This window comes from Vulpes vulpes, chromosome 9, assembly GCF_048418805.1.
Source record: "Vulpes vulpes isolate BD-2025 chromosome 9, VulVul3, whole genome shotgun sequence".
Classification (NCBI taxonomy): Eukaryota; Metazoa; Chordata; class Mammalia; order Carnivora; family Canidae; genus Vulpes; species Vulpes vulpes.
The window spans coordinates 56248261-56266347 of record NC_132788.1 but is presented as its reverse complement, the minus strand read 5'-3'; the positions used below and the strand labels follow the sequence as shown (position 1 = coordinate 56266347).

The window sequence follows — 18087 nt, the reverse complement described above, 5'->3', positions numbered from 1 at the left end:
AAGGGGGGTGGGAAGGGAGCAGAGGGACTTCTCCCCACCCTTGGGGCCTTCCTGAGCAAAATGTGTTCTTTCTTCCTTGGGATCTTTGCTTTGCAATTTTGGAAACTCCTCCGTGGAGAGCTGGAATATCGGGGGATCTGGACTTCTTCTAGAGGGCTTTTGGAGCAGAGTCAGAGCTGTCTCCAGAAAATGACCATGGTAGCAAGTGCTGGTGGTCCAGGGTTGAGGGAAGAGTAGAGATATAACGTAATGCAGCGTCAGCTCTGGGACTTTGGGGCTGGCATTTTAAGGAGGCTGGACCTGCAGGTCAGGAGGGGCCATAGCACCCAGATCATTCAGCAAGGCCACAGGTGACCCTTTGCCCTGTCCCCAGGAGGTTCCATCTCCTCCTCCCCAGAGCCAATCCTAAGGGACCTATTCTTATGAGAAACCCTACTTAAACCATTGGGCCATGTGGTCCAGTCCTAGCACTGATGGCCAATAAGTCCTTTTGTCTTTTGTCTTTTGTCTTTTGTCTTTTTTTTAAGATTTTTTATTTCTAAGTAATCTCTACATCCAAAACGGGACTCAAACTCACAGCCCCAAGATCAAGTCACATGCTCTACTGACTAAGCCAGCCAGGCACTCCATAGACCCAGAAGATTCTAACAAAGCCTTTCACAAACCAGGATACTCACTACTGAAGTGTCAGATTTGTAGCCAATCAATCAAGAAGCATGGAAACATGTTCTAGGAGATCAAACCATTTTAAATTACCCCTTTGCAGGTCAAAAGCAGCAAACCCCAGCAATTCCATAGGATACAACCTAATACCTACAAAGCTCCACTGGCTTCCACCATCTATAAGATGTGGGACTTTCCAAGGCCTGGTGGCATAGGCGGTGGGACAACAGAACTAGGTCAGGCTTTGGAGGGGAAGGACCCAGGTCCAGATCCCAGCCGGCCCCCAACCACCTTTGTGATTTAACCTTTTCTTCCTCTGAGAGATATCAACCTCCTAAGTCCAGGGGATGAGCAGGACCCAAAATAGCACACATAAGGCCCAGCCCAAAGTTGGGGCGCCCAGTCAGGGTCTGTTTAGCCTTGATGGGCTGTGAGTCCTCTTCTCTAGGCCCATGGGAGGGCTATTTTGTTCGGTTGGTTGGGTTTTGTTTTTTGTATTACTGTAGAGATATTACAGCACATTTATGTGATTATGTGAATGATCCTACAGGCGGAATCAGTGGGCTAATGACAGACTCAGTTAAATACCAATTACTAGACAAAAGCAGCACATCCTCGGTCTCTCTAGGGAAACTGTTTCTCTGCAGCCACGTTTTATTTCTTGGAAAATCCCAAAGTGTGTCCTCATCTGTCCACTCTTCACACTCTGTTCCAGGGGCTTCCTCTTCCTGATTTCATGACATGTGACCTGCAGTCACCTAATGAGAATGGCAGCTGGGCCGGGTCATCCCAGACCTGCCTTCCAAGCTTCCCTCCCATCTGCCTGGAGCCAGTGGCCTGGGTGTGAATCCCAGCTCCTCTGGATCTGAGCTATGCGCAGATCTCTCTGTGCTTTCTTTTCCTCATCTGCAAAATGGGGGTAATGGTAGTACCTACCTCCTAGGGTTATTGTGAGGAAAATGTTTAAAACACTGAGAATAGTGCCCGGCACCGACCAAGTGCTCTGTGGAAGATTTAGCTGTTGCTAGTGCAGGAAGTTGCACTTGGAGTAGGGCTTCGAAGACTGACATGGCTGTGGGGATGGGAGGTGTGTAGGGACCAGTGTGCCAGAGCTAGCTGATGCTAGGAAACTTCTAAATAAGGGCTGTCCCCTCCATCTCATATTGCTTGTTGAAGCCCTTAAATAATTTAGGGGGAGAGGGGGAAGCAGCATGTCATTGTGGGAAGATGTAGATATTGTTGAGTTCAACTCCAACTCTATTAAACTTCCAGCCATTGAAGTCCTTACCTCCTCACGTCCTTCCTCTGCCGGGAAGCTCATTACCTTACAAGACAGCCCACTCCATTCTTGGTCAGCAATCCCTGTAAGAAAGCTTTTCCTCACAGTGAGCTAAAGCTTCCTCCTTGTGATTCTCCAAGTCTCACCTTTGCTTCCCCCCATCCTGAGCAAACACCGCTCTCTGGGGCCGTATAAAGTCTACTGCCTCCACCCTCTAGTCTTGGCAACAGTGGCTCTATGCCCTAGTGTCTTCTCTTCTTCAGGCTGTGGCCTAAGCCTCTGGAAACCGCACATGGTTTCACGCTTAAACAACAATACCCACCCATGGGGTTTTTGCAGCTGCCAAGCCATGTCCCCATTCTCAGCTTTCATTAGAGGAGCTTGAATGCAGAACTTGGAGTTACTGGGTCAGAAAACACAGCAGCTTAGGGTTAGCTTCAGGCAGAGCTTGATCCAGCAACTCGAATAATGCTATCAAGGACTTCATTTCTGTGGTCATCCTTAGGCTCTATCTGTAGCCCCCTGCATCTCTGGGCGTCCCCTGGGCTGTCACAGCTCCCCCCCTCATCCTCCCGCCTCACCACGCAGGGAGCCAGCACATCTGGTGGAAACCCCAGCAGAGGCTCCTTGCAGCTCCTTGGCTACCTGCGCAGGGGTCCTCAGCGGCGGGGGGCGGGTCGTGCTAATTAGCGTGGGGAGGAGTCATGTGCTCCGCCCTCCTCTGAGCAGGTGAGCTGCTTGTGGTAGGGGTAGGTGAGCAGGGGAGCTACCTGGGTGGCGGTTGGGGGAGCTGTCACCAAGGGGAGCAGGTGCTGGGTGGCCGCAGGTGGCCGATGCCCCACCCTGGGCCTCAAGGGCAGCCCCACGGATCCTCTCTTGTTTGGCTCAGGGGACAGTCTTTGGGATGCTGAACCCACCTGACAAACCCTGGGTGCCCACACCTGCTAGAACTCTGCAGTGCCTCGTCCCCGTGTCCCAATCACTCTGGAGCAGCTGCTGTGGCTTTCCTGACACGCATGTGGCCAACACTGCCCCTGGCCACGCTGGCTCCTCTGAATACTCACACAGGCCTGATCACGAGAACCCTAGCAGAGACGAGGGACCTCAGAGGTCACCGGCTCCAGCGGCCCATCTGCAAAACGGGGACCAAGTCCCACTCTCAGTTCCTCGTTGGTAAGGCTGGGGTGTGGAACCAAGGACCCCGCTTCACTCGCGGTGTTGTATGGCTTCTATATTTGCAGTGATCTGTGTCAGCGAAGACTGGCAGTGACTCCAAATAGCAACTCCTGAACTGAGCAGAAGGGTCCTGGTTTTCCAATAATATTTGGTCCTGGGAACCCCACTGAAATGAATCTGCATAAAATGGGACCAAAGAGAGAGTGACCTGTGTCAGATTTGATTGAGGCTTTAACTTGAAAAATAAAAACAAGGGGGACCCCTGGGTGACTCAGTGGTTGAGCATCTGCCTTTGGCTCAGGGCGTGATCCCAAGGTCCCGGGATCAAGTCCCTCATTGGGCTCCCCACAGGGAGCCTGCTTCTCCCTCTGCCTGTGTCTCTGCCTCTCTCTGTGTGTCTCTCATGAATGAATAAATAAAATCTTTTTAAAAAGAAAAAGAAAACCAAAATGTGTTAAGGTGAATTTACTGTACTAGTTAGTTAATAAAACCAGGTGTTTTCAACTACTCATTCATTCTTTTTTTAAATTTTACAATGTGTATGTAACATAAAATTTACCATTTTAGCCATTTTTAGTGCGCAGTTGGGTGGCATTTAAGCACATTCACACTGTCACACAACCATCCCCACCATCCACAGAACCTTCTCATCTTCCCAAACTGAAACTCTGCCCCATGAAGCACTACCTCCCTGTTCCCTCCCCCCAAGCCCCCAGCCCCTGGCAGTGCCGCCCTCCTGTCTCTGGGAATTTGACTGCTCTGGGGACCTCATACAGTGTTTGTCCTTTTGTGACTGGCTTATTTCACTGGGCATAATGTCCTCAAGGTTCATCCATGTTGTACCATGTGGCAGATCTTTCTCTTTTTAAGGCTGGATAATATTCCATTGTTTGTAGACCACGCTCTATCCATTCCTCCATCAGTGGACACTTGGGTAGCTTCTACCCTTGGCTCCTGTGAATAATGCTACTGTGAACATGGGTGTATGTAAACTTCTGCCTGAGTCTCTGCTTTCAAATCTTTCAGGTTTCTACCCAGAAGCAGCTTGCTAGATCCCGTGGCAATTTTATTTTTCATTTTTCACTCATTCTTTTTTTTTTCACTCATTCTTTAATCTTCAGGACAGCGGTACAGCGCACTTAGACACAGACTGTTTCTGGGTTGATTATATTCCTTTTGGAATACTTTTTCTGAAAAAACTGTGTGAGAATACAATGATGCATCCCTAACTAAGCGTTTTCTTAATTTTGCAGCTTAATCACGAGGCGCGTCTCTCTTGCAAAAATATTTGAGACTTTGGTTAGTTTGTCTACGGGCTGTCTACCTGGCCTCCAAGTGTCTTCTGGTGCTCATGGCCCTTCCTAATCCTGCTGATTTTCTCTTAATCAGTTGTAAACTGGTCCAGCCCTGCCCCTCACCACCATCAGTGGTTTTGCCTGTGATTCCCAGGATTCCCTTGGCTGACTTCCCCAAACCTCTCCTTTTTCAAGCTGTGCAGGTTCATTTTACAGGCCCTCTGTACCAGGTCGTTACATCTGATAGTCAGGGAGAGATGAGCAGATTCTGAAGAGATGAGAGACAGATGTTGGTGTAAAATGAGGGAGGAGGGAAGGACTAATTTAATAAGCAGCCAGTTCATTGGTGAATATTTTCAGGTAATGATAGATTCATTTTCATTTTTTCCTCAACTTGGTAACTGCAGTGACATGGAAAATGATTATTCAAAAAGTGAGGCCCTTAGAATATCAAGAAGGTTGATTGATGAGGGTGAAGTAGGTTCTCCAAAGCCCAAAGAGGAGAGATACCTTTAATTTTAATGCAATTAAAAGTAACTGAAACAAGTAAGACTTTTTTTAAAATCTCACCCATAATAAGAAGTCCAGAGGTGGGTGGCTCCAAGACTAGTTAACTCACCAGCTGAAAGATGTCAAGGCTCTTGTCCAACTACTCTCTAATTCTCTCAGCCATTTCCTCATGGTCACAAAATGGCTGCCTTTGCTCCAAACATCATATCACACGACAATGTCCAAAGGCAGGAAGGAAGGGCATTTCCCTTCCTGATCTTCCTGTTATGAGGAATACAAATCCATTCCAGAGGTTCCTCGGAAGATTTTGCCTTTAATCTCATTGGCTAAAATCGGGTAGTAGCCTGTGCCTTAGCTATAAGGGAGGCTAAAAGAGTATCTGTCATGGAAGGTTGGCTCTAACATGCTGGCTGTTGGGTAGGGAGCCAGTAGGGTCAACCACAGAGACAATCCAGTGTCTTTTTCAGGCACATCATACACAGCTTACCTGTGCAGAGTAAGCAGTGGAAGAGAGTGAGCTCACGTCCCACACTTTCCTGCAGGAAGCCGGCCAGGCCCCCTCCTCCCTCTCAACACCTGTGTCTTCTCCCCTGCCCACAGGTCAGAGGACACCCAGCTCCCAATCTCATCCCAAGCCAGCCCAGAGCCAGAAGCCAAGAGTGGTGAACCTGAGGACAGTGGGACCAGAAGCCCAGACACCCCTCCAGAGGGAGCCTGGCAGTCAGACAGCAGTTCTGGGAGCAGACCCCTAGACGAAGGTTTGTTGCTGCCACATTCACCCAGTTGGGGAGGGTGGGTGAGGGGTGGGAGAGTGGGGGAGGGTACATCCCAGGGATAGGTTCCAGCTCAGTGTGGGAAAAATCTGTCTCCTTTCAGTCCCATACAGGGATGGGTTGGGTGTTCAGGGAGCTGAGATGGAGTGAGCCCCCCATCATCAGAGGTGTGTAAGCAGAGGCTGGATGGTCCTCCCTCAAGAAGCCCACAAAGATGCCCATCATCTTAAGAACCTGGGCCTGATGGGTGTGGATGAGGTGGAAAGAGGAGAAACGCTGGCTGAGATGGTGCCCAGTGCTTTCCAGACTCAGCCATGGGCAGGTGTGGAGGGGCTGCTGGGTGCCATCCTTCCTGTCCCTCCTCAGGGCCCCTTGTCTGCCCCTACCTTGGGCACCAGGACAGTGTTAATGACTGTGACAATGACGATGCCACACACGCATGCATGCACATACACAGCACACATACCCACACAGCATCTGGAAGTTGCCAGGACAAAAACCGAATTGTCAATATTGGGAATGCAATTCACAAAACCAAAAAGTCATGGACCAGTCACCTCAACCCTGGTTCTGTTTGGCCTGGGACAGTTTCCACTGAAACAAAATGGAAGGGCCCGGAGCCCACCCAGCCGGGACAGTCAGGCTGGAGAGACAGGTGTCCCAAGTCAGAAGACCCGAGCTGGTGGTTCCCAAACCTGCCAGGTGGCCAGGATCACCCAGGAGCCTTTCAAAAATATAGAGGGCCAGGCCCACCCCAGATCTGCTGCTTAGGATTCTCCTGGCCCTCTGCAGGGGGAGGAGGACATAGCTTTGCGGCCCGGGACACTCTCTCCATCCACGATTATCAAGGCCACAGGAATGAAGGCATTTCTCTTCCCTGGAAGTTTGAATCAGATTTCTGGCCTGACTCTCCTTGGCTCACGCTGGGTCCCCTGCCGTGGCTGAGCCAGTCATGTGGCCCGGCTGTCTGCACTCTGCCCAGCAGGCTGAACTCATGTGTCCCCTGGGCCTGGGTGGAGTGGGGAGGAGAGGGCGGGCTTCCCCTGCAGAGATGGTATGGGCCCCCCCACCACCACCCTGGACATGGAGCCTGACTCTGGGCGGCCACGACACACCCTGGGTTTCCGATGCACAAGCCGACTTAGGAACACTCCAACCAGACGCAGCCACATTGGGCATCCCACAGAGTCACACGCGTGACACTTCCTTTACATCCCCCCAAGGGTTCGAGGCAGGCAGCTCCCTGGGAGTTGAAAATCTGTTCAACCCGGGACCCCTGCCCTACAGAGCCCCAACCCTAGCCCCACGGCTTCCCTGGCTGGGACTGTCCTATCCTAAAATGGAAACACTACACACCCCTGAGAGCACAGACAGGCCCTGGCTGGCTGTGTCATCGTCGAAAGCAGAGGAGAGAAAGGGCTTCTCTCTCCCAGGGTCCCTGAGTAAAACCTTGGAGCGGCGGGGGGGCTTGGATTGGCCCGCTGGGCTCCTGGGCTGGGCACTTGGGAGGGGCCCCCCAGCCTTGGTGTCCTCACCCTGCAGGATGTGGAGGGCAGCAGAGAGGCTGTCTGGCAAAGGGGGTGATGGTGCCAGAGCCCCTGCCCTCTGCGCGGCCCACCCGCACCGTCCCCCGGGGTGGGCTGCCTGGCTCCCACCCCTTGTACTGCTACCTGCCTCCCATGCTTCTCCAGCAACAGACGGGCAGCTGTTCCGCTCGGTGGAGGGCCAGGCCGCCTCTGATGAAGAAGAGGAGGGTGAGGAGAAGTGGCAGAAAGAGTGGAGGTCACTGGCAGAGGTCACGAACCTGCTGGCCGGGCTCTCCAGCTGCAAGAGTGGGTATGTGCGCTGCGCTGGGGGCAGAGGGGGCGTCCAGGATCAGCACTGGAGGCCCAGAGCCCCTTCAAAGAGCTTGAATTTGGGGACCTGATCAGGTCCAGGCTGGGCACCCCCAGCTCCCCTGACACTGTGCCCCAGGTCGTAGGAGGGAAGTGAGAAGATGGCCCCCCAGCATGTACGTGGACGAAACAAGGTGACTGGCAAAGGCACACTTTGTGGGGAGCTCTAGTTCTCACTGGCCTCCTCCCACTCCCCTTGCCGCTGTCCCAAGACACGGCCCAACGCTGTAGCAAAACTCCAGGATGTACCAGGTCCTCCCCAGCCCTCCCCCACCCCATGCTTACAGCACCTGCTCCAGCTGACCCCCTAGCTTATCGAATCCTCATGGCCACCCTAGAGCCAAGAAAGATCCACACGCCTGGGGCACCTCAGACAAGTCACCTGACACCTGTGAGCCTCAGCCTTCTTGTCGCTAAGATGGGGCAGTAACACTTGTCTAGCAGAGGTTTCATGAAGACTCGCTCCTGAGGCTATAAAATGCCTGACAGGTGCCTCATCACCGTAGGTTCATCCCGAGGGGCAGCACCGACTTTCATTATTAGATTGTCCAGTGCTGCCCATTTTCCCAGGTTATTGTTCTCACTGCCCCTTAAATCAATGACAAGTATTTGTTAAGCACCAGGCACACCTGGAGGCATTGAGAGAATAGCAATAAGCAAGACAGGAGCCCTCTTCTCCTGGAGCCCCTATTCTAGTGAGTGGTGACAAACATAAGGAAGAAAAGTGAAGCAGGGAAAGGGAGAGGGGAGTGCAAGAAGATTCTAGGAAGGCCACTCTAAGAAGGTGCCATTTGAGGAAAGACCTTAAGGAAACGAGGGAAGAGCGTTCCAGGTAGAGGGAACAGCAAGTGCAAAGGCCCTGAGGCATGTTGGAGGGGCAGTGAAGGGGCTACAGAGCCTGGAGCACAGTGAGTGAAGGTGAATGGGAGGGAAGTCAGAGAGATCACAGGGGCAGATTGGGTGAGGCCTTTGGCTTTTCCTCTGAGTAAAATGGGGAGCCATGGGGGAGTACAGAGCAGGGGTTGTCATGGCTGGGCTTAGCTTTCAGGGGACAGACTCAGTGGCAACACCCACTTCCTGAAGCTGGAGCAGACTCTGCAGAGTAGCTCCATAATGCTAGTGCTCTCCTTTGCTGCAGGTGTGATGAACAGACAGCCAAGAAGCTCATGACTTACTTCCACTTTGACGGTGGTGACCACGTCTGCACCCCAGGACAGCTAGAGGCCCGCATCGCCATGCTGGTGGAGCACCTGGGGACCCAGGGCTGCAGCGGGAAGGCCCTAGGGACACCTGGGGATAAGGTCAGCTTAGCCCCAGGGGTCAAGGTCTGGACCAATGCTAGAGTCTCTCATAGCTGGAAGAACCCTGAGGGATGTCTGCCAAGTCCAGGGCCCTGTTCACAGATGAGCAAACCAAGACTCAGAGAGGAGATGCGACTTGCTTTGATTTGATTTAATGAATAATATTTTGGTTGCAAGTTAAAGGAATCATCTCAAATTAGCTTGAGTGCAAAACAGGTACTTATTATAATACAGAGCTGGCAAGATCAGCCTCAGAAGGACAGCAGAGGAGATGAGCTTCAGGAACAGCTGGATCCAGTGACTGAGACCAGATGGTCTCTGCCTACCCCTATCTGCTCTGTTTCTCTGGGTGCTGGCCTCATTTCCCCCTACTCCAGAAGGGCCTCCTCCATGGGGTGGGTAAAGGAAGGCAGGACCACAGACAGCTCTAGGCTCTCATTGGTCCACCTAAGAAAGCCCAGGATGATAAGAGCCCAATGTATTAAATCTCAGGGAAGAACTCCAGCTGGCCCAGCCTCGGTCACGTGCCTGTCCCCGGGCCAATCCGTGTGGTGGGCAGGCAGGGTTTAAGGATTAGCAGCTCCATCAGTCAGATGCCCAGGAAAGTTACTGAGGGCAAGAGAAGGAGCTGGAAGGCAACACCACGAGCAGGGTGTCACCATTTCGATAAGACCACTTAGCATTTCTTTCTTTTTTTTTTTTTTATTTTTGATAGTCATACAGAGAGAGAGAGAGAGGCAGAGACACAGGCAGAGGGAGAAGCAGGCTCCATGCAGCGGGAGCCTGACGTGGGATTCGATCCCGGGTCTCCAGGATCGCGCCCTGGGCCAAAGGCAGGCGCCAAACCGCTGTGCCACCCAGGGATCCCCACTTAGCATTTCTTTCTCATCTCTCTACTCCATGGCAACTTCTACACTCCACAGTAGTCACGTGTGGAGTTCCGAGCGCTATCATTGCACTCAGCCCTAGCCCACTGCACTTTTGCAAACTGTGGTTTTGATTCTAAAATGGTTTTATATTTATATACCTGAAATTCTGAATCCATACTATTTTTGACATATCTGTGGTCTGATGTGGTTCCAAAGGGCATGGCCACCACCCCTTTTCTAAATAAACTCCAAGGAAGTGGGGGGTTAGGAGAGTTACTGAGGCACGTGACTTGTGTCCCCAAGCCCACTGTCTAGTCCCATCGGCAATGGGCACTGACACCATGCCTTCTCTGTCCTGCCCAAAGCCCAGAATGGACCCCGAGTGTCCAAGGGCACCACACCTTCAGCTGCTTCTTTTTCCCTCCATCAGCGCCAAGAATAGGGACTGTCTCACTCCTAGCATCCCTGCTTTAGAAGGCAGGTAGCCACGTGACACTGTGACTGCTTGGCATCTGGCCCCTGGTGGGAATCCTGGGGGAACCCATAGTCTCGGCTCCCCTGGCCAAGGGTGGGCCATCACTCATGCTGTCCCAATCGGGCCCCTCTCCTGGTGCTCTCCATCTTGAGGGAGGTGGGAGCATGGCTGGAGGGTGTCCTTCTCAGCTCTGGCCCCTGGACAAGAGGCTTGAGATGGTCCTGCCCTCTCAACCCGCATTGCTGCTCCATCCCTGAGCATCTCCAGTTGCCAGTCTGTTCTGGGAATGACCCATAGCCTGCCAGTGAATTAGCTTTCTTTTCAAACTAGCCAGATAGGTTTCTATTGCTTGCAACAGCAACAAAAAAATGTATTAAACAGAAAAGAAAGCAGAGGGATAGAGAAGGGAAAATGGAGTCATCAACTAGAAAACAAAATATGCATATTCTTATATTAATGCAACTTGCTGTGTGACCTAAGGCCAGACACACAGCCTCTTTGGGCCTTGATCCCACCCCTGGGAAGGTGGGTGATTTCATCTGCTCAGCCACCTGGCAGGCCAGGGTGGGTCAGACAAGATGACCTCTGTAAAAGGGTCAAGGCAAGTTGTAGGCCCTGTCTGGAGATGGCACAGAGAGTCCTGGGCAGAGGGCAGCAGGGTGGGTGCTGAGTTCCCGGTGGTCCCTGCAGGCAGAGCTGCAGCAAAAGGTGGAAGAGAATGAGCATCTGAGGCTGGAGCTGCAGATGGTGGAGACAGAGAGGGTGCGGCTGTCCCTGCTGGAGGAGAAGCTGGTAGACGTGCTGCAGCTCCTGCAGAGGCTCCGAGACCTGGTAGGCACACCCAGAGCAATGGGAGGAGCTCTCTGGAGGGAGCACTGGCCTGTGTCAGGCACCTGGCCCTGAGCTTTCCCCACATTAGCCAGGTGTCCATTCTGTTTCTAGATTCAGAAAAGGAGGCTCAGGGACGTTAATTAAAAGGAAGGGAAGGCTTCTCTGTCCTGCCCAAAGTTATATTATTCATTTCATGAAGCTAATATAGGTTTGATTTCAAAACCAGATAAGGATAAAAATATAAGAAAGGAAAATTATAAATTAATGTCACATTGAAACATGGATACAAATAAACAAATATTAAATAAGATATTAGTAAGCCAAATCCAGCAGTGTTTAAAGAAATGCATGACCAAGGTGGATTTAATCCCAGTAATTCGCAGTTAATTCAAGATCAAAAAATCTATTAACGTCATATACCACATTGCAGGTTAAAGGAGAAAAGCCATATATTCATCTCAATAGATGCAGAAAAGTAAAAATGGTCTCCTTTTATTATAAAACTCCTCAGAAAATTAAGAACAGTAAAGACCTTCCTTTACCAGGTGAGGAGTCTCAGCCAACTACCTCTCATAAACCTCATACTTATTGGTGAAATGTTGAAGGAATGCTTCTAAAGTCAGAATCAAGACATGCATGCCTGTCATCACTGTTTGTATGCCAACTAGAGGTTCTAGCCAATGCAATAAGACAAGAAAAAGAAAGAAAAGATGTAAGGATTAGACAGGAAGACACAAAGCTGCTAGTGATTGTGTATCATACTCATCTACATAGAATACCCAAGAGAATCCAGAGGCAAATTATTGTAATTTCTTTGCAAGGTAAATAATACAATATCAGAACACAGAAATCAATTGTGTTCCTAAAGAACATCAACAAACCATTAATTTTTTTTTTTTTTTTTTTTTTTTTTTGTGTGAGAGAGGTTAATTTAGGATTACAGCCACTATAAGGTGGAAGTAGGATTTGAACCCGTGTTGTCTGGGTTTTAAGTGGACTCTTCTTGCCTGTGCACCAAACTGCCTAGGACACAGAATTACCAAGGCCAGAGCCAGTGCAGACAGACAGCCTGAGAGGATAGCTGAGTGGCAGCCAACACCAGCAGCCCGTGAAGATGGTGGTTACTGCCACTGCTCCAGGCCATGCAACCTGGAGGTAAAAGCTGGTTCTTCTACCTCCTAGTTAGGTCAATTTAGGCAAATTTCTCCTGTCTCAGCACTGCTTTTCTTCACTAGTTAAAAGGAGCCTTATAATAGAAGTTGTTGCAAAGATTAAATGAGTGAATGCATAAAAATGCTCTTATTCCTGTCTATTTCTGAAGTGCCAACTTCTACTCTGGCACATAAATGTTAACCCATAAATATGTGATCTTTGATGGAATGGATCCTGTACCCCCTCTATTCACCCACCAAAAGTCTTTGAGAAGCCCATCAGGTAGTGGGGCCAGGGTAGGGCCCCAGGAAGGGATGGGGGTAGTGACTCTGTGTGTCCCCAGGGAGCCATACAGAAGCCTCTAGGGGCCACCAAGTCCCACCCACTGAATGAGGACATGGCAGCCACATAGAGCTCCAGCCCTGTCTCCATTTCTTTTTAAGAACATATCAAAAAGAGCCCTGGGGAAGATCTTGCTGAACACACTGGATGCTTGCAAGGACCCCACACACGGTAGGAGAACTCCCTCATCTTTCAGAGCCTGGGTCCAGAGAGTGCCTGATGCAGTGCTGTCTGTCCTGAGTGTCTTGTCTGCAAGATGCCACTGTCATTACTGACCTTACCACTCACAAAGTGCATAGTCAAGAAGAGGCTTCAGAAAGTTAAAAAGGCTATTTGACAAGAGCAGGGGAACCAATGTCCCAGGGAGAAGAACTAAACAGAAGCCAGCATGGTCATACACCCCCAAGGGAGATAGGAAGGGTTCCCTACTGTCAGTTCAGTCCCTGAGCTGAGTGCGCACCAGGCTCTGGGGAGGTGCCCAAGTCATGACAACAGCCCTCTGAAGAAGGTGCTGTTATTGTACCCATTCCACAGATGGAGAGACTGAAGCAGAGAAAGGCCAAGTGCCAACTGTGCCCAAAGCCTTGAGTCTCCCCACTTAAGCACTAAGCTACATGGCCCCCATTGTCTAGAGAAAGTTCAGGGCAGTGGTATTTCATCAGTTCCAGACTAGCTGGTGAAACCAAGAGGAACCAGGCCAAGCTCTCTCCTCAAAGAGCCTCATGTGCTAATGGGGGCAATGAACTGATGATGAGCCTTTGCTCACTGGCCTCACAGGGCATCTCTGGGCAAGGCTCAGGTTTGTCTAGTACCCTGAATGGTCCCTGGAACTGAGAGGGAGGTCAGAAATTGTGTGCTAGGAGCCCCCTTCTCTGGGGTCCTCAGTGGGAGGGAGATAAGATGGGAAGGTAGCTGGGCAGGACTGGGGAAGGCTCCAGAAAGGAGAAAGAGTGGCTATGTGGGCCACAGTGAGCACCCTGAACTATCCTCTCTGTCTGCTCTTTCCTTCCAGAGGGGAGATCTGGACCCTCAGCCATTCTGGATGCCCTGCACCAAGCTTTGGCTGGCTGTGAGCTCCTGCAGAGAGAGCTCCCGGCACCAGCCTCCACAACTCCTGCCCTCACCAATCCCCTCCTCATCTCCTGCTGAGGTCACTGGCTCAGCCTAAGGGTATCTTGGTCAGCCTGACCTCCACCAAACGAGCCTACAGGATCAGTCTGACCACCGTCACATCCTCAGAACCCTGAAGAACCTGGCTCCTTCTGAGACTAGGCTCAACCACAGAGCCTCCCACAACAGAGCCTGGCAGACATCCTTTCTTTGAATTCCTCCCAGGTCCCTTCACAGCCCCTGCATTTCTGCTGCCAGAGTTCACATTGAAGCCCTAGGGCTGCTGGATCAGCCCATACCTGCTGTTGCCCCCCCTGCCCACTTTCTCACACAGCCCAGCCCAGAATCCCTTCCTTGGTCTCCTGGGATCTTTTCCCCTCCCAGCACTGACCCCTTCCTCTCACTGGTGTGCCTGATACAGGCACACTGTGCCCAACCTCCAGGCCACACTTGGCATACTAGGGGATTCCCATGCCCCCAGAAGTGTTAAAGACCAGGTAGGGCTCAGGGAACACAAAGTGGGGGTGATTACTGCAGGCTTCTAGGTGGAGGCTGTCCTTGAACTAGCTCTAGAAAAGAGAGAATTTAGATACAAAGAGGATTTAATGTGAGGGAACAGCAAGAGCAAAATGTGGTGCCAGAAAAGGCCCCCATTAGTACAGTACTTAGGACACCTCTTTTCCAAGCATATAGTGGGTACTGGATTTCACAGGGTCACAGGAAGGGCTAAGACAAGCTGCTGGTCTCACCTACCTTAGCATCTTGGAGGAGAGAAAGATACATTGGCAAATAATATGACATGGGTGAAATTGGTGCTAAATCGATGTAATATATTTGTGAGAGTCCAGCCAAGAGGGTTTCATCTGAGCCAAGGAGAGCACGTGCACCACAGAGGGGAACTGCAGGGTGGAGGGCAGGTGCCTAGAGGAACAGTAGCAGGTCATGGAGGACTTGATGGCATATGAGGATCTGGGACTTGCTCCCACAGACAATCGGGAACCATAGGAGGATTCTGAGGTGGATAGAGGGAAGAAGAGGCAGCTGCAGGACTGTAGGAGGAAGGGGTAGTAGCAGCCTGGAGCCAGAGCTACGAGGACACAGAAGGGGATCATGGTCATGGAAGGAGGACCAAGGGGTATCCGGTTTGGAGCCTGGGAACAGCAGGCACCCCAGAGCAGGGCAGCAAGGACTAGGGACAGACAATACCTGACCTCCTATCTGGACTCAGACACTCAGCAACTTGGATTGGGCGCAGGAGGCATCAAGGAGCCACTGCAGCCTCCTAGGGAGAGTGACACAGGCCTATTCCCAGTTTCCCTATGGTTCCTCTGGGAATGGAATGAAAGAGACCAAGGCCAGTGGCCATTCCAGAGGGGCCACCCCACCCCTGGTCCTATCAGATGGGCCAGTCTTTTTTGAGAAAGTCCCCAGGATACCTCATGGGCCATTGGGAAGGGCTGGGCACTGAAGAGGGTAGTCTGAGCAGAGAGGGCTGTCCCCAGCTTGCTCCTCTCAGCTCAGCCTGAGCCCACAGCCCTCCTCCTCCTGGCTGTGCTAATAACTGCATGACCCAGGTGAGCCCCACCTGTGCCCCTGACCAGTAAGAAAGCTCAACTTTCCATATCCTGCCCATGGTGGCATTCACAGAAATCTACACGTATGTTAAGATTCATAGACGTTCGGGGCACACGGGTGGCTCAGTTGGTTGAGTGTCCAACGCTCTGACTCTTGATTTCAGGGTCATGGGATGGAGCCCTCACACTGGGCTCCACGCTCAGCAGGGAGTCTGCTTGAGATTCTCTCTCCCTCTGCCCCTCCCCACTCCCCTCTCTAAAATAAATAATCTTTTTAAAAAATTTATAAAAATAGAAAAAGATTCATAGACCTGGAAGCTCCCCTCAAAAAAAAAAAAAAAAGTGAACTTCACTGTATGTTAACAAAAAATAAGAGGGACCAGAAGAGATATTCCTGGAGTGCCTCCGGGCTCTAGGGACCTGGAATCTGCAGACAGAGGCAGAGGGCTCTTTGTGGGTTACAACTACACTAAGCTTCATCCTCAAGATTTCCCTAATTAAAATCTCTCACAACTGCCCAACCCTCAGTGGTTCATCACACTTGTATGTCCCTAATCTCATTGGAAGCAAGTTGAGCTAGATTCAGATATAGAAATACCCAGAATCACACAGCAAATCAGCATCCAAGCCTGGAGAAGGGCCTGTTTTCTGCCCACATCTCTTGCACTTTCTACCACAACCAGCTGTCTCTGGCTAGGAGACTCTGGGCTCGCTAAGGGTTTGGAGTCTGGATTAGTTATGGCATAGGCTAAACTGCCTTGATAAAGGGACCCTAAAATATTCTGGGTCAAATAAGATATAACTTTATCTCCTTGCTCTAAGAGTCCAGAAGTGAGTGGTCCTGGTTGGCAGAGCAGCTCTACTCTATATGGTCACCCAGGGACCCAGGTCCCTTTCACTTGGTTGTTCTATCATTCCCTAGATTTATGTCCTCCCTTGCACAGTGGAAGCCAATTCATCAGCACTGCATCTGCCTTCCAACCCACAGGAAGAAAGAAAGGGAAAGGGAAAGAAAGGCACTCTGGCTCACAAGGCTTCTACCCACCTCCCAGTGGCCATGCTCAGCTGCAAGGGAGGCTGGCAGATGTCGTCTGTAGCTAGGCAACCATGGGCCCAGTTTGCAGTCCAGCATGGAAGGAGCTTGGAAGTCACCAGTCCATACTAATGACAAGTAAAAAACTGAACAAGCTGAAAATTCAACAACTCCTTTTAGATGCATAAGAGAAGTGAGGTTGCAGGACAAACGGCTGCCTCCAAAATTGGAAAAACAGACTGGTGAATGCAGAGAATCACAACCTGCCAAAGAAGACTCTACCTTCTCAGGAACCAGTAGCAGAATAGGAAAAGCTGAACTGCAATCAGCAGAATTGGTGAAGACTCATTTTGGGCAAGTATAGACAGTTAAAAACTCCAGGGCGACCCAGTCATGGGGGGTGGAGTCCCACACCTTTGTGAGTTTTACTTTAAAAAAAAAAAAAGATTTTATTCACCCATTCATGAGAGACACACAGAGAGAGGCAGAAACACAAGCAGAGGTAGAAGCAGGCTCCATGCAGGAAGCCCAACACGGGACTCGATTCCAGGTCTCCAGGATCAGGCCTTGGGCCGAAGGCGGCGCTAAACCGCCAAGCCACCTGGGCTGCCCAAGTTTTACCTTTTGAAACTCTACCAGGTCCTCACAATGAAAGTCAAAGTAGAAAAAACCCTGCTTCTCACAGTGGGAAGGGAAATAACCACTTTTGAAATATGCCAGAACATTCCATTTTCCTTAGGAAGGCCTACCCTTAGGAGAAACTATTTTACCAGAGCCTAACCAATTGGGGTTTTATCAGAGTCAGTATTAATTTCAGACAGAGCAGAATTCAGGAGCAAGGAAAAATTTTAAGAGACAAAGAAAGGCATTACATAATGATAAAGGGTCAATTCTCGAGGAAGATGTAACAATCCTTAGCGTGTATGCACCTAACAACAGTGTCAAAATAGATAAGGCAAGAAACAGTAGAACTGTGAGTTGAAATAGATGAATACATTATTATATTTGGAAACTTCAACTCCCCTCTAATGGAAATGAATAGATCCAGCAGACAGAAAGTCAGTAAGGACATAGTTGAACTCAACAATATCATCAACCAACTGGATCTAATTGACATCTATAGATGACTTCATCCAGCAATTGCAGAACACGCATTTTTTCTCAAGCTCACATGGAATATTCACCAAGATAAACCACATTCTGGGTCATAAAACACACCCTCACAAATTTCACCATATTCTGTATGCTCCCAGACCATAATAGAATTAAACTGGAAATCAATCAATAGAAGTAGGTGGAAAATCCCAGAGTATGTAGAAGTTAAACAACACACTCCTAAATAACACACAGGTGAAAGAACAAATCTCAGGAGAGACTGAAAAATACTTTGAACTAAATGAAAATGAAATGCAATCTACCAAAATTTGTGGGATGCAGTGGTTAAAGGGAAGCTTATAGCATTGGATGCGTATATTGGAAAAGCAAAAGATCTAAAATGAAAAATCTAAGCTCCCACCTTAGGAAACTAGAAAAAGAAGAGCAAATTAAATTCAAAGTAAGCAGAAGAAAAGAAATAATTTTTTAAAATAGAGCAGAAATCAATGAAATTGAAAATAGGAAAACAATAGAGAATAACAATGAAACCAAAAGCTGGTTCTTTGAAAAGATCAATAGACTCAATAAGTCTCTTGCTAGGCTAATTGAGAAAAAGAGAGAAGATACAAATTGCTAATATCAGAAATGAATGAACAGATATCACTATAGATGATCATTATATGGATAATAAAGGAATATTATGAATAATTCAGA

The 18087-nt window shown here is 49.8% G+C and overlaps 1 protein-coding gene across 2 annotated transcripts in view; it reads left to right on the top strand.

Annotated features, from left to right (window-relative positions):
• Positions 1 to 16061, top strand: part of EFCC1 (EF-hand and coiled-coil domain containing 1) — a 39994-nt gene extending 23933 nt beyond the window's left edge. Inside the window, exons 3-8 of one of the 2 annotated variants that reach the window (XM_072720177.1) lie at positions 5524 to 5681; positions 7388 to 7532; positions 8730 to 8892; positions 10927 to 11067; positions 12663 to 12732; positions 13574 to 16061. In XM_072720177.1, the coding sequence (XP_072576278.1) occupies positions 5524 to 5681; positions 7388 to 7532; positions 8730 to 8892; positions 10927 to 11067; positions 12663 to 12732; positions 13574 to 13710 (814 nt within the window). In that variant the 3' untranslated portion in view covers positions 13711 to 16061. The remainder of the gene's footprint in view (positions 1 to 5523; positions 5682 to 7387; positions 7533 to 8729; positions 8893 to 10926; positions 11068 to 12662; positions 12733 to 13573) is intronic. The other variant, XM_072720178.1, reaches the window with a different exon arrangement.
• The last annotated feature ends 2026 nt before the right edge of the window (positions 16062 to 18087 follow it).